Raw genomic sequence first — 16613 nt, 5'->3', positions numbered from 1 at the left:
TAATAAAAACATTTACATAAAAAAAAGAGTTTTAAACACGTAAGACTACACGGTCAACCAATCAACCGAGTATTAGTCACATCAAAATAAAAATAAACTTTTTACAAATAAAAATAAAAAAAATAAAATTATTATAACAAATAATAACCAATAATAAATAATAGGTAGTCTTGGTGAGACTATAAAACCAACCACCCTTCACCTTCTATCCTTAAAACCTTTATACCATTTCCTCTGTCATCAAAGATAACAGAGTCATGGCAAAGGTTTACCCAAACGCCGTCGTTCCACATATCCTGCAACCACTCTCCTCCACTGTCTCCGGTGCTTGCAACCCGATTGTCCTCACAGTTTGGAAGAAGTCTCTGCTATTCAATTGCCATGGCTTTACTGTCTTCGATTCCAATGGCAATCTCGTTTATCGAGTCGATAACTACGCCGCCGGAACTAAGGCTGAGATCGTCCTCATGGACGCCGCCGGCCGTTCTCTTCTCACCGTTCGCCGCAAGGTGTAATTCATTATTTTTAAATATTTAGATTAAATTAACTTGTTAAACGTGTTAATCGAGCATTTTAATAGTATATACGATATAGTGTAATTATAGATAGTGCGTAATTACCTAATACACTATTTGTGTATATAATTACGCTATTTAATTCACGCAATTATCACGTAAATTTACTTTCTAGTTTTGTATGATAATTTTCTCTAAATATTTAATGATCTATTTACTATTTTATTAAACTTTTTTTTGGTTTGCTTAATTTTTCTAGTTTTCCAAATCAAAAAGAAAAATGTATTGTTTAATTTTGATTTAGTTTTATTATATATGGGTTGAGTTATAACAAGAATATTAATTTTTCTAGGAAGAATAGGAAATAATCTTGTCAATTCATTTGAGAATTGAATGGTTGAGATTAGATTAGAAAGATCATTAAGTGTAAAACAATGGTAAGGGCATAATATGGATAACACATTTGTTGACTTTCTCTCACCACAAAGGCACATGTCAAATTCTCCCATCATTTTAAAACGTCCATAACTTTTTTATACAACATTTTTTTTTCAAAACAATTTCACCATAAAAACGAGTGTTTTTTTATATTTTATTTGAGTACCATATTGCTTTATAAAAATAAAAAAAATTCGTGGGTTTTTACAAGGTGTGTTTTATCATAATTGTGTTTTACAAAATTGTGTTATAAAAGTGTGTTTTATTTTTCATAGTGTTTTTTACATTGTGTTATTTAATTGTGTTTTTGTCATTGTGTTTTTTTATTTTTATAGTGTTTTTTCCATTGTGTTTTTTATATTTTGTCTTTTTCATAGTGTTTTATTTTTCGGCGAAATTTCAGAAGACTTTTTCGGCAAGGTGGTAGCGGTGGGCGGTGATAGTTGTAGGAGATGAGTGAAAATTTAAGTGGGTTTTAATTAAGTAGGTTTTTGAAATTAAATTAAGTGAGTTTCAATATTAAGATAGTAGACTAAAATACCATCCTTCCTAGCCTTCTTAGGAAAACCAAACTTCTTATCTGATAATTTCTCTTATTATATATTGATATGTTTAGATTTTTAGTTACCTATGATTTGAAAATTAATCCAAAAAAAAATGTATTGTTTATTTGATTTTAGTTTTGTTATATATTGACATTGACATGTTAGATTTTTATTACATATGATTTTATTTTGCTCGGATTGGCTAGTTTATTATTTACGAATTATTTTGTGCATACAACTGCTTTTTATGTACATTTTAAGTAAGTATTATATATTACATAATATGTGTTTGTTAATTTTATTATAACTTTATACATAATACAAATATAAGAAATTGAAGTTTGGGTTTAGACTCGTTTATTAAACGAATTGATTTTTAAGCTTTTGCTCAGACTCAAGCTCATTTAAGTTTCACTCGGTTTAAGCTTTTTAACCCGTGGATCTTGATTACGAGTGTCTTTGCTAAATATTAACAATTTAACATGGCAGAGGCTAAGTCTCTTGGACAATTGGCAAGTGTACGACGGAGACACGGCGGTGAATCATCGATTCACGGTGACAAAGCACCTGACTCTCCTCAACAAAAAGTCATTAGCACACGTGAGCATCACAGGTTCCAAAATGAAGAAGGTGATTTACGAGATTGAAGGATCGTACACGCAGAGATCATGCGTTGTTTACGACGACAAGCGGCGGCACGTGGCGGAAATTAAGCGGAAGGAGGCAGTGGGAGGTGTGAGACTTGGCGGAGATGTGTTTCGTCTGACCGTACAACCGGAGATTGATCCAGCCGTTGCAATGGCACTGGTCATTGTCCTCAATCAGATGTTCCAATAGCCAATGTGAATATTAATAAGATCAGATGAATTAATTTTGATGCATTGTTTTTGAAATCTGGTCGATTGAAGGCTTGGTTTTTTGGTTTTTATATAAAAAATCAAGCTCAGATTGGTGTATGTATGATGTTTATTTGTATCAGCATCACCATCATCATCTATATATAATGAAGTTTGATATTGTTAATATTATATATTCCGTTTATTCCCAGTTTTTGTTGGATGGATTATTTTGTTAAATATTGATCAACCCGATTATCTTTATTTTATCTTTAGAAGAAAACCTAACATACGTAAATAAACCTTTTAGCCCAACCTAGTTAAAAATTCATATGTAAAGATAAATAAAATTTATTCTTTATGTTCAATTTGAACTTTGATATAAGTAATTTTTTTAGTTTTGTATCGGCTTCTGGTGATTGTTACGAGTTTACAATATATTTAATATTTCTGTGATCTTTTGAATATAATTATATAAATTAAGTGTTTAGTTTTTTATCTAAAAAGTTTTTTTTTTCTTTTTATTAAGGTAACTCTCACATAAGTAGTTAATTTTTCAACTTGTTCATCTGGAAAAATAAAATAGAGGTTCAATATGTTAAAATTTCACCTTATTCAAATAAATAGTGAAATTTTTAATACGGTTTTTAAAAGATTTAATTCTTAAAATAAATCTAGACCCGTAAAGTACAGGATCATGGACTTGAAAATTTCTAATTTTCTTTCCCTTATGCTTTGTGAAACAAATGTGTTGCGATCTAAAATAATCAAGGAAAAATGATTATGTTGCGACATTGTAAGAGCATGCTAACTATAAAAACACGTCTCGGTTATTTAAATCACTATTTTGTTGGAAAATTTTTTTCATGGTTAACATGTTTTTATAGCTTCTCGAATCAACTGAGTCTAGTTTTTCATATTAAAAAACAAAAAGTATTTATAAACTTTTAAATTACCAATTTATTTATCCAAAAAGTAATTTATATATCTATATAAATTGCTAATTAATTTTAAAAGTTTAGCTCAACAAAATATCTCCAAACCACTTTGGGATATGAAGGAACCCCACACTCTAAACCATTGTCCTGAAATATGCTAACTTTATCCTTTGTTTTTTATTCCACAAGTAAATCATACCTTAACTAACAAGCGTGCTGATTTCAACATCATACATTGCTTAAAAAAGAAAAGGTTGTGGCTAGTTGCGTTTTTATATACAACTTCTTTCTAAAAATCATGAATGACGTTAACTTTCTTTTTACAATAATTACATGAGATATAATAGTTTATTTTCGTAGATATTCTTTATTGATCTTTTATTAGCATGGCCGATTCATTAGCACAAACATACTCTCGAATGAGTTTTAAGATTTTGTAACAGACTCGACACTTTCACACTACTTTTAAAGGACACGTGACTGAACAACATTTCTTGTTTGTTTGAAGAAGAGAAAAATATTTGTGTTTGATTGTTAGTATACTAGACGAACATAAGCGAACACAATTTACACAAACGAAGACAAACCAACATACAAATAAACAGAAACACAAAGGAACATAAGTGATCACAAGTTGAAAATAGACAATAATATTCAATTAAAGTTGTAGCATTAGATGATTTAGCAAAGCATTAGCAATAAATAATAAATAAACTTGAATGAATATACAAAGAAACAAAAGTAAACGGACATAAACAAACGAATATAAACAAAGGTAAATGAGCGAACGATATGCAAGACGTGTTTTGAAGAAGAAAAGGTTTAGAATCTATAGATGTGATTGGTACTTTTCTAAAAGCTAGAATGTTGGAATGTAAGCATCACTGATATTTACATGTATCGATTTTGAAACTTATAATAAAAGATAATAAATAAAAAAATTAAATATGTGATAGGCATGAATGAAAGGTTAAAGCGCACGACCAAGAAAAATGTCACACTCAACTCAATAGCATATCAGTGATAGTTAACACAAGTTTAGGGAGGAGGTCACGGTTTGGAAGTTGGAGTGGGCTCACCTTCCCTCAGTCCAGTTTGAAGTGAATGGGCTGCAGGCTTGTTTGCTCTTATTGAATAATAATGTAATTTCGAATGCCCAATCAGTGACGGATCCAAACATTTATGACTTAACTCGGGGGAGGGGGGGGATTATAACTAATAAAAATACACAACACAACAATTTAAAAGTAGACCTCATTAAATATTACAAAACAAAATATATATGGCAACTGCCCTCTAAGTGTTTTATTAATCCAATACTTTTTTCGTATCTCATCTCTTTGATCTGTGTGGTAATCCAAAATTCTTTACATATCGGGATGCCACGTAAGATTATCTAGATCAACTACATAGGTCCGAAGATTGGTTTAAAAAAATTTCCATAGCACTCGTAAAACAAAAATTCAAGTAGTAAAAGATCAAAAACCAAACAATATATATTAAAAAGCCAATGATATATTATATTAATATATAAGACAAAGAAATCAAGAAGGCTTGCATTAAGATAATACATACGATCTGATTTCCTTTTTTTCATTTATGTAAAAATGTATTGTGAACATGATTTGATTGGAACTTGGATGGTCACTTGAAGCTTGAACCGTTAGCCGTGTTCTACGTTTAAGAATTAAGATCTTCTTATTTTACGGGTTTCTTTTAATTCTATCAATACTCGTTGAAAATATGAAGTGTAGGAGTGGGCTTGTTCTCATTTTATTGGGACGAGCTAAGACTTCGGAGAAAGAGTATGGAGCCGAATAAAAAAACTTAAAGGGGCTTTAAATTTCTTTAACCAAAATTAACACTAAAAATTATAATATATTTAAAATCCATTGAAAATTTGAGTGGGTGACTAACCCCCACTCACGAATACACCCGTCCGCCATAGTGCCCAGGAGTCCAAGACAAGTGGTACAGTGGTAATGAGCTTTAGAGGTGAAAAAAAAAACCGTACCTAAAACCAGGCCCTACAAAGATTACCTGAACCAGTTTTTTATACCCGGGTATTTTATACCCAAAACCAGAACCGACCCTACTCGTAAGGTATTGATAGAGTATGCATTTTGAGCTCAATACTCGTACCCGTAACCATACCCGATTCATTCCCGTAAATACCCGGAACCAGTCATACAACATACCCATACACGGTTATACCCGATACCCGATACCAATTTTCTAATACCTGAAACAATACATGAGTTTTTATACCCGGACTTAGGGGTGGCTCGTGAGACAACGAAAACAAGTTAGGGCTTTAGGCCCACACTCAGTTAAGGCCTCAAAATCCCAAAAAAAACATTATATATAGATATATTATAATGAGTAAAATAAACTCAAATTAATGTATTGATGTGGTGGTAGGCTTGATTGTTACTAAATTATAGGTTACGAGTTCAAAATTTGTAATAATCAATTATTGTTGCCCGCTTACCTGCCTCTTTTATTGTAATTGAATCATTTTATTTGAAATGAAAATATGGGTTGACCCAAAAAAAAAATTATTGTTACGTTTTATAATCAACTTTTTTTCTTAACAGTTGTTATGAAAAGGCCTTAAAAATCTTGTATCGATTTAGGCCCCCATATTAGTTAAGCCGGCCATGTACCCGGTTATAAAGGAACCCGATTATACCCTACCTGGGTACATAGGGGTGAGTTTTTATTCTCAATACCCTACCCGATTTCTCTAAATACCTGATTTTTCAATACCCAATCATACCCGAAACCGGGTATTAGGAAAAGAATAGCTTAATTCTTCAATCAGCCTATTTTATAGGCCGATTTTGCAAAAGAAACAAAGGCAAAGGACGAGTATTAAACAAGAATACGTAGTTTGACGTGATCACTAGACAATTTCCATGCTCTTCTTTCATTCAGAAACACAAACACAAACACAAACGAAAACCAATCATGGCATCCTCCGGAACGAATTGGAAACTGGCCGATCACCCGAAACTACCGAAAGGAAAGACGATTGCCGTCGTGGTTTTGGACGGTTGGGGTGAAGCCTCGCCGAACCAATACAATTGCATCCATGTCGCCGACACGCCTACCATGGATGCTCTCAAAAACGTACCATTTTATTTTATTCTCCGATCTCATTTCAATTCATCGATCTATTTATATTAATACGGAGTAATATATATATATATATATATATATAGCATTTTATTACTCATTATTATTCTTGTTAGATTTGATATTATTTCATCATGATCGCATGTGAATTCAGAAACCGTTGATTTTGATTTTTTTTTAATCGGTCGATAATTGGATTTTAATAATCCAAAATACGATATGTCATCACAGATTTACATTTAAATTCCACTCGGTTTCACTCAATATCATGATTATGAGCAAAATCTGAGTGAAAATAATATGTAAATTATGATAAGTGTGCGTGTGAGATTACACTTGTAATAATATTATTAACTTTCAATTGCGTTGATAAGGATAATCACAATCGCAAAAACATCACATATATACATATAAATTCCACTCGGTTTCTCTCAAAGTCATGATTATGAGCAAAACCGAGTGAAAATAGAATGTAAAGCTGGCCTTGATACCTATGCGAGTGGGATTAATTTTATTAACGGAAATGAAAGTTAGGAGTGCTACTGGTTAAATTGTAGGTATGAATTATTATAGGTCAATGGATCGTGGTTTAGATTATTAAGATACAATTTTCCACTAGAGAATGATTTGGTATATGTTGTCAACAGACTGCCCCTGATCGATGGAGATTGGTGAAGGCGCATGGTAAGGCCGTGGGGCTCCCCACAGATGATGACATGGGGAACAGTGAAGTCGGACATAATGCTCTTGGTTCCGGACGAATTTTTGCTCAAGGGTGATTTTATTAACTCCCTTTCATTTTTCAATTTGATGTTTTGTTTTATGTTACTGGTAGTTGATTTCAGACTAAATCTTGCTGAATAATGAAATATTGCATCTGTTATCAAAGAGTATAATAAGAAATTAAGCTTGACAATCAAATGTGCTAATCATATGCATTGTCACTAAACTGTAACTTGTCTATCATCTAATTGAGTAATTGCCATTATTATTTACTAACAAGAGTATATTTATTCTACTAGTGCAAAACTTGTTGATAATGCTCTTGCATCTGGAAAAATTTATGAAGATGAAGGTTTTAATTATATTAAGGAATCTTTTGCAAATAACACTTTGCACCTTATTGGATTGATGAGTGATGGAGGCGTGCACTCGCGCCTTGATCAGTTACAGGTAAGTAGGTTTCAATGTTAAACTACTGTTAAATATCAATTTTCATACATACCTCACGAACTCGTGAATATATGCCCTTAAAAACTAACTAAAATATCAAATTCACACATTTATTTAAAACAAAAATGAAATGACCATTTTACCCTTAGTTATCTAAAACATTAAAATTTTCATATTTACGCTTTTTAGGCTTAAAATTTAGTATTCACCAATTAACGATATTTTTCTCAATATATAAAATTTTTCCATTTTATAAGTAAAGGGTAAGATAAACTTTTAAAGTTGAAAAGGGTAAATTGGTCTTGAATTGTTATAAGAAACGAGTAAATTTGAATTTAACTAACTTTTAAGTCTTGTTTTTACGAAATGCGTAAATTTCATATTTTGAGAAAAATATTGTTAAAGTGGGTAAATTTGAAATTTTAAAGTTTTAGAAAAATAAGGGCAAAATGGTCATATGAAATTCTGCCTACTTATTAGTACACGGTCATATGTGTAATGTGTATCTTATTGTTTTGCAGTTATTGCTCAAAGGTGCTAGTGAACGCGGTGCCAAGAGGATACGCGTTCATGTACTTACTGATGGGCGTGATGTGGTGGATGGGTCAAGTGTTGATTTTGCAGAAACACTTGAAAAGGATCTTGCAGAGCTTCGTAGTAAAGGTGTTGATGCACAAGTTGCTTCTGGTGGGGGTCGCATGTATGTCACCCTGGACCGTTATGAGGTAACGTTTTCATGTTTTGTATGTTTGAACCACTTGATAATGTTATACACATATTCATAAGTCATGTGGAAAAATGTTTGTGCACAATTGCTTATAAGATTTTATTCATACCTTGAATAATCTTATATGGCTACTTATGTGTATTGCAGAGCCGTTAAACCGTAAAAGGGGTCGTGTTCAGTTAAACTGACAGACCAAGACACATTTAACTAAACATGTCATTTTCTTAAACCCCAACATGGACATGATTAATAAACGGGTTATACGACGCAACACGTTTAACAAGATTATAGGTAACCTGTTAAAAGACTAATGATATGCCACAGCAGGTTTACCATGATTAAAAATAAGAAGACACAACTAACATGATAAAATAAAAGTTACCAAAACTTGTAAATATTTAATTACAGTTTATTAATTATTTATATATCTATAATACTACAACACTTTGATAAAACAGGCAATCGACTTATCATGTCGACCTGTTAACCTATTTAACATGATAAGTTAAAATGTCATACGGGTTGGGGTCAACCCGTTTAACATGATTAAAAATAATAAGCCACAATTAAAACAAAAATTTAAAGTTACCAAAATTTATATGAATGTTAATTACAAGTACTTAATATCCCAAACACTAACTCGTGTAACTCCGTGTTGATTTTCAAGTCATGTCATGTTAACATGCCATGTCATAAATTGCCAGCCCGACATAATAATATAACTGCTACATTTGCAGAACGACTGGGAAGTAGTGAAACGCGGTTGGGACGCTCAGGTTCTCGGTGAAGCCCCACACAAATTTAAAAATGCTGTTGAGGCTATAAAGAAGCTAAGGGAAGCTCCCAATGCAAATGACCAATACTTACCACCATTTGTGATTGTTGATGATAGCGGGAAGCCCGTTGGCCCCATAAACGATGGTGATGCGGTTGTCACGTTTAACTTCCGAGCTGATCGTATGACAATGCTTGCACAAGCTCTGGAGTATGAAAAGTTTGACAAGTTTGACCGAGTTAGGTTCCCTATGATCCGCTATGCGGGAATGCTTCAATATGATGGCGAGTTGAAGCTTCCACAGCATTATCTTGTTTCGCCTCCATTGATCGAGAGGACTTCGGGTGAATATTTGGTTTATAATGGGATCCGCACCTTTGCTTGCAGGTTAGCTTCTGAATCACTAATTACACGGATAATCTCTGTGGTTTGGTCATATTGCAAGTATCCAAGTTTTAAAAGTTGCTACTTTAGACCAAATTTAGTCCCCGAGTTTCAATACATATTCACTTAACAGAAAAGGTTAACCTCCGTCCAATTTGGGGACCAATGGCGCAGCCGTAAACAAGCTGGACTCATTTTGATTTACGAGAGCTCGACTCATTTCGAGATCTTTTTTAAAGCTCAAGCTCGGCTGGGGATCCACTCATTTGTTATTTATTAACTATTTTATATACATTTTAGTTATTTTTTATATATTTTGAGAAAAATCTCAAACGAGCCTAAGTCGTGGCTCAATGCTCAAGTTCGTGTGCAGTTTCTTAAACGAGCCAAAGCTTGGCTTGATCTCGGCTGCGTTGTGTGAAGTTAACACATAGATGTCCATCATAGTTAAAACTCAAATTTGCACAACACTTTTTAAGGCTCGACGAGCCTAAACGTTCTTTCCATACAAGGGTCGAGCTCGGACGTGATAACTAAACGAACTTTATTTGAGGCTCGATCCCGGCTAAGGCTTGATAAAGCCCGACTCATATTCACCCTTAGGCCCTAACTAATGGTGTTACGTTTGTGCTTACAGTTGTTTCAAATTTGTAATTTTTGAAACCAGGCCTGTCTCAACGTTCTCGGAGGCCTAAAACTAACTATAAAATGTTGAGGCCTTTTATTTTCTTTTCTTTATGTGTATAGCGCTAGAGAGTATACAAGAATTACAGAATATGGATGATATGCCGTGATAATGGATATGAAGCAATCATTCTTAGCTTGTGGCTCATCATTGAGTTACTAATTCTAAAAGAACTCTACTTTCAAAATCTCATAATACATAACTCTTATTTAAGATGGAGGCCCTATAAATCTTGAGGCCTAAAGCCATTGCCTCATTTAGCTTACCCACGAGACGGCCCTGTTTGAAACTTGAGAAATAAAGTTGCAATATTACCAAAGTGCAGGACTAAAGTTTCTGAAATTAAACTTTTACTTAATGGTAAACGTTAACATTTATCCACTTTAGGGACCAATGTCTTCGTTCGTGCAAAACAGTTGGTATATAGTTGGTAGTTCAGAAACTTGGGGACTAAAGTTGCAGTATGACCAAGCCACAGGCACCATCCATCTAATTAACTCAAAAAATAATGTTTGTCACACTTGTAATGGTATAATAATATACTTTTATAAGTGTGTTAAAGTACTAATCTTGTTAACACTTGTAAATCAGTAAACACAAAAGAAATTCACACAAGTGTGTTGAAGTAACAGTAAAAAATTATGGAAATTAACTGATTTGGTGTAGTGTAGAAAATCTATCATTTAAAAAGCTTCTTGTTATTCTAAGTTGATAGTAGGAATTTTAAAACCGGCTTCATGTTCTGGTTTAACAGTGAAACGGTCAAATTCGGTCATGTTACATTTTTCTGGAACGGGAACCGCTCTGGGTATTTTAATGCAGAGTTAGAGAAATATGTGGAAATTCCAAGTGATAGTGGAATTACATTCAATGTTCAACCAAAAATGAAGGCTTTGGAGATTGGTGAGAAGGCCAAAGAAGCCATTCTCAGTTGCAAATTCGACCAGGTCAACTCAATTCTTATTAAATAGTTAGTGTTTCAATATGATTTCAAGACTTCATATTATTTGAATAGTAAGAAAAAAGCTTCATATAAAATGTTGTTGTTTGAAGCATTAATAGATGATTTTATTCATTAGCTACTTGAAATCGACTCGCTAAAAGCTCGAATTCAGCTGAGCTTAAATGAGCTATTAAAAATAAGTATTAGAAGTTACAAATGCACATATTTTTATTAAGAAAATAATAAACGAGATGAACTTGAGCTTGAAAAACCACTCTCGAGCTTTAGAAATAGAGCTCAAAGCAAGCAAGCTCGAGCTCATGTAGTGACCCCTACACTATAAGTTAACTGGTTGAAATTTTGATTTATAATTTGTAGTATTGTGTTTTCATATGTTGGTAGATAAGAGTGAACATACCAAATGGTGACATGGTTGGGCATACTGGTGACATTGATGCTACCATTGTAGCCTGCAAGGCTGCTGATGATGCTGTTAAGGTAATTTGACCATGTTGACTTTTGTCCTGAAAACTGGTTATTCTATGTACTTAACTTAAATTACAATGTTTTTGTGGTTACACAGATGATTCTTGATGCAGTAGAACAAGTGGGTGGAATATATTTGGTAACCGCAGATCACGGTAATGCAGAAGACATGGTGAAAAGAGACAAGAAGGGAGAGCCTATTTTCGCCAAGGATGGAAAAGTTCAAATCCAAACTTCTCACACTCTTCAACCGGTAATGTTTGACCCGCAATATTTTGGCTATGACTTATTTGACCTGTTTGACTTTGAGACAATAGTAGTAATGGAGTGGATATTGAATTAGGTGCCGGTTGCAATTGGAGGCCCGGGGTTAACAAAAGGTGTGAAGTACCGGAAGGATGTACCGGATGGTGGACTAGCAAATGTAGCTGCAACTGTGATGAATCTACATGGGTTTCTGGCTCCCGATGACTATGAGACGACACTTATTGAAGTTGATTAAGTTGAAGATTCACATACTGGTTTTGTTGTCTTGTGATTTCTTCTCATTGCTGAGGTTGAATTCATTTTGAAAAAGATAACCGATATGCTTTGGGAATTTAAATAATTTGTAGCGAGGAAATAATGCACGTTGTTGGAGTTCGAATGTTTATCAACTCGACTTAGTTTTTGAGTCTGATTAAAAATGTAATAAACTCTACTTGAACAGAAAGTGCAACCAAATTCATTTGTATATGTGAATTCTTAGTGCCGGTTATTAATGATTTGGTGTCTTGTTAATTTCTTGGTTTACATTTAACCATGCTAATTTAGTATCCAACGCTACATGCAATTCATGAATGTGTGTCAACTAGATAGGGGTATTCTTGAAAAATCACAATGGCCAAATGCTAAATAAAGTAAGAAATCAGAATAATTATTACAAGAAAGTGTTGCCATGGTGTGAGCTAAAATATGATAAAGATGGATCATGAACTTTAAGAAGAAAACAATCAATCCCACTAAAAGAGAAAACAGTAAAAAAGAAAATACTTTTGAGTAGGATTTGAAGGCTTGACCTTTAACTATCAAGATTAACTAGTTCACCATGTATCATCAAACTTTTATTTCATTCGACACTAGTTAAGGTGATCATCTTTTGAAAACCAACAGGTGACGTTCCTAAAAGTATATTATGCATAAAAGAAAAAACTAGGGGGTTACTTGACCTTGCTTCCCTCATGCTAAGCTCGCCCTGGCCTGGTGTAAAAACGGTAAGACTTGAGCTCATTTGATGCGTAAAAACCAAAAGTCATTAGCATAACACTTGTATCTATAGTTGTATCTATAGCGTAACACGTCTCGTCCCTCCACTATATTAAGTCCAACACTACGTATAACTATCTACACGATAAGTGATTCTTTGATTAAAATTAGCTTATTGGTAATAAAAATTCATTCTTAAATATATCACTATATTATACATACATGCATACATACATACATACAATTGGAAACTTTGGTGCCGCTAACCCTTATTGGGCCAAGCGGCGACACCAAAGTGGTCCACATCATTTTTTTTTAATTTGATAATTAAGCGGTTATTCATCACAACTCAACGATGAAACACCCGGGATGGACAACGTTATGTTTTTACCGATGTCCGGGTCCGGGTTTTACCGACCTTTTTCTTTACTTATGGTATTATAACGAACGTAACCAAAACCAACCAAATACGGGTCGAGACACAGTTGCAACGCCTGAGACTAACAACACTTAGATTTTACCAACGCCCGAGTTTTACCGACTCATTGTTACAATACCCGAAACTGACAACACTCGAGTTTTACCGACCAATCAAGTGCCGTTTTTTAAATTTTAATGTTTTATATATTAACAACTTGACATACACATATTTAACCTACCCGGCGCATTTTCTGACCTGTCCAAAGTCAAAACCCCCAAAACTCAAAGTCAAAGAATTCAAACTCAAAACAAGGGGGGAAACTAGTAAACAACCGATCTCTGACGTCAGCGATCACAACTCCAATTTCAAATAATAATCTTCTCCCTCTCAATCAAATCCACCATCAATCAATCAATCAATCAATCATTCCGGCATGGAAGATGAATACGAGAAACTGGAGAAAGTAGGCGAAGGCACCTACGGCAAAGTATACAAAGCCAAACACAAACTAACCGGCCAGCTCGTCGCCTTAAAGAAATCCCGTCTCCAAACGGACCGCGAAGGCCTCCCGCCCACCACTCTCCGCGAGATCTCCATCCTCCAACTCCTCTCCACTTCGCTCTACATCGTCCGCTTGATCAACGTCCAACAACTCACCCACAACAACACCAAACCCTTGCTCTACCTCGTCTTCGAGTACCTTGATACTGATCTCAAGAAATTCATCGACTCGCATCGTAAGGGGCCCAACCCGTCACCGATTCCTGACTCTCAGATTAGGAGGTTCATGTTTCAGCTGTGTAAGGGTGTTGCTCACTGCCATTGCCACGGTGTGATTCACCGGGACCTTAAGCCGCAGAATTTGCTTGTTGATGAAGAAAAGGGGGTTTTGAAGATTGCGGATAAGGAGTTTTACTGTTCCTATGAAAAGTTATACTCATGAGGTTGTTACACTTACACTCGTCTTGTTATTATTGAATTCCATTTAGGGGTGTGCGTGAAAGGGGTGTGCGTGGGTCGGTTTCGGGATCCGACTGATTTTCGGAGTAGTTTGTTTACCGTTTTTGTTTGAAAATTTTAGGCAAAACAGAATGGTAAAAAGTAATGAATTTTGGCATAAGTTCTTTTTGTTGGTGAATGAAATGTTGATTATTACACGTTTGAAGCAAAAGTTTATGGGCTAGGCGGTTTTATTATTTTCTTATAAATTACTTAAAATTGGCATTTTTGGTCTTTTTCGGTTATAATCGGTTCTTTTTAGTATTTTCTTATGATTTATGGTTGATAGCATAACCAAACTGTGGAATAAGTTAAAAAAAACGTAAAATCAAACTGTCGGTTTTATGTGTTTTGGTTGTTTCGGTTCGATTACGTTAGTTATTTGGTTACGGTTTGATTGTTTTAAATCGGATCTTGGTTATTTGATTTTCACAATGGGTTAGGTTTTGGATTCAGTGTTGTTTGTATTGACATTTAGGCTTGAAATTTTGGGGCGAAAGACAAAAGGCTAGAAATAATGATAATGGGGCTATTTTTTTTAGTTAATGATTAGTTGATTATTACACATTTGGAGCTAAAAATCGGTATTTTTTGTTAGCCAAATCGAACTGAAAAGTTAGTTTTCAAAAAAAAATAAAACCAAACTGTCGGTTTTTAATGGGTGAGTTCGGTTATAGTTTGATTATTTCAATTTTATCCTTAATTGCATTGATGTTGAATTGGGGTATTTGGACATGATGTTTGATTTGCAGATTGTGACGCTTTGGTATCGAGCTCCTGAAGTTTTGTTGGGATCGACTCATTATTCACTTGGTGTGGACATGTGGTCTGTTGGTTGCATATTTGGTTTGTATTTTCAAATCTTTAATATGAAGATTATCAATATTTGTATATTGATTACATGTTGTTTATTAATTCGGACTGTAATTTTGTGCAGCTGAAATGTCAAGAAGACAATCTTTGTTTCATGGTGATTCTGAGTTTCAACAGTTGCTTCATATATTCAAGTTAACCAAAACATTCATGACTCACTCACAGTACATAATGACTATATTACCCTTGCATTTAAGAAAAGAAAATTCAAAAATAAAAGAATTGATGGGGCCTGCTTAATGTTAATAACAAAAATATAATAAAAATTCAGAAATAAAGGACATGATATGCAAGGGTAAGATGGTCATTTTTAAAAAGCTTAACAGTTACGGTTGGCATCCGTTAGTGGAAATGACGAAAAGTGTGACAACGAACTACACGGACATTTTTTATACTAGTTGCAGTTAAATGGCACGATCTGCAAATAACCCTAAACATAAACGACAAAACTGTAGCTTACCCGTTAATCTATTAATCTAAACGAGTTAAACAAGTTGACGGGTTTTAATCAAGTTTCAAACATATAACATGTTGACATAAATAGGTAAACAGGTTTGTTGGTCGACCTGTTTCATTGAACTGGTTCCAAACATGGCATGTTTTCATGTTATGTTTTTACACCTATAATTGACCAATTGATGATTATTTTGCAATGTTGACATGATAATAAACTTGCAGGTTACTCGGGACACCAACCGAAGAACAGTGGCCGGGGGTGCACTCTCTAAAGGACTGGCATGTGTATCCAAAGTGGGAACCAAAGAATTTGGCACAAGCGGTTCCATCACTTGGACCTGATGGAGTTGATCTACTATCGGTATGTAATTATGTATAAACATGTTGTATTTTATTTTTATAAGATTTGGATTTTATGAAATACTGATGTTGGGTCAATTTGATGTTTCAGAAAATGCTGAAATATAACCCGGCCGAAAGGATCTCAGCCAAAGCAGCCATGAATCATCCTTATTTTGATAGCCTTGACAAATCACAATTCTTATTTTGATTCAAAGTATTCATCATCATCTTGGTGATTTTACTGTGTATGTCATTCACCAAAAATGGATCTGCAGTTTAAGGCTTTGGGTTTATGATATAGGAGAATAGTTGTTGGTTGAGACACTATAAAATAAAAAGGCCAAACATATTAAATGTTGCAAGATGATTCATTTTCTATTACATATTGGACTGGTTTGCCTCATCCAAAAACTTTTATTTTAATATTCTAAAGAATTATTAAGATATTAAACATGCTTACAATAAAAAATTCCGACAATATTCTATATATTTGAATAAAATAATTTACTTTTTTTTTGTTATTTTATTCTTTTTCTGTTTGCACGAATCACTTTATTGAACAAGTTTGGAGAATAACAGACTGAGGAGTTGTTATGATCCGTTTGTACACAAGAATCAGATATTAAAATTTGTTTTCTTTTTTATTTTTAATGATTCCAATCATTTAATACCTTTTTCTAGAACAAAATATTCA

The 16613-nt window shown here is 33.8% G+C and overlaps 2 protein-coding genes and 1 pseudogene across 3 annotated transcripts; all 3 read left to right on the top strand.

The window, feature by feature from the left end:
- Positions 1-201: 201 nt before the first annotated feature.
- Positions 202-2350, top strand: LOC143553815 (protein LURP-one-related 8-like). Its single transcript, XM_077043716.1, has 2 exons — positions 202-509; positions 1988-2350. The coding sequence occupies exons 1-2, from the start codon at positions 258-260 to the stop codon at positions 2333-2335; spliced, it is 600 nt and encodes a 199-aa protein (XP_076899831.1). The 5' UTR covers positions 202-257; the 3' UTR covers positions 2336-2350.
- A 3862-nt stretch (positions 2351-6212) lies between these two features.
- LOC143553814 (2,3-bisphosphoglycerate-independent phosphoglycerate mutase-like) lies at positions 6213-12085 on the top strand. Its single transcript, XM_077043714.1, has 9 exons — positions 6213-6404; positions 7058-7185; positions 7433-7583; positions 8105-8308; positions 9048-9472; positions 10909-11101; positions 11500-11595; positions 11681-11836; positions 11927-12085. The coding sequence occupies exons 1-9, from the start codon at positions 6243-6245 to the stop codon at positions 12083-12085; spliced, it is 1674 nt and encodes a 557-aa protein (XP_076899829.1). The 5' UTR covers positions 6213-6242.
- Positions 12086-13637: 1552 nt separating this feature from the next.
- Positions 13638-16312, top strand: LOC143553813 (cyclin-dependent kinase B1-1-like; annotated as a pseudogene). Its single transcript, XR_013138904.1, has 5 exons — positions 13638-14193; positions 15001-15094; positions 15186-15255; positions 15800-15938; positions 16029-16312. The product of XR_013138904.1 is annotated as a cyclin-dependent kinase B1-1-like (transcript).
- The last annotated feature ends 301 nt before the right edge of the window (positions 16313-16613 follow it).

Source organism: Bidens hawaiensis, unplaced genomic scaffold (genome assembly GCF_021521415.1).
Source record: "Bidens hawaiensis isolate Kalapana, Puna unplaced genomic scaffold, B.hawaiensis_p1.1 tig00017381_1, whole genome shotgun sequence".
Taxonomy (NCBI): Eukaryota; Viridiplantae; Streptophyta; class Magnoliopsida; order Asterales; family Asteraceae; genus Bidens; species Bidens hawaiensis.
This window is presented reverse-complemented; position numbering and strand designations above follow the sequence as displayed.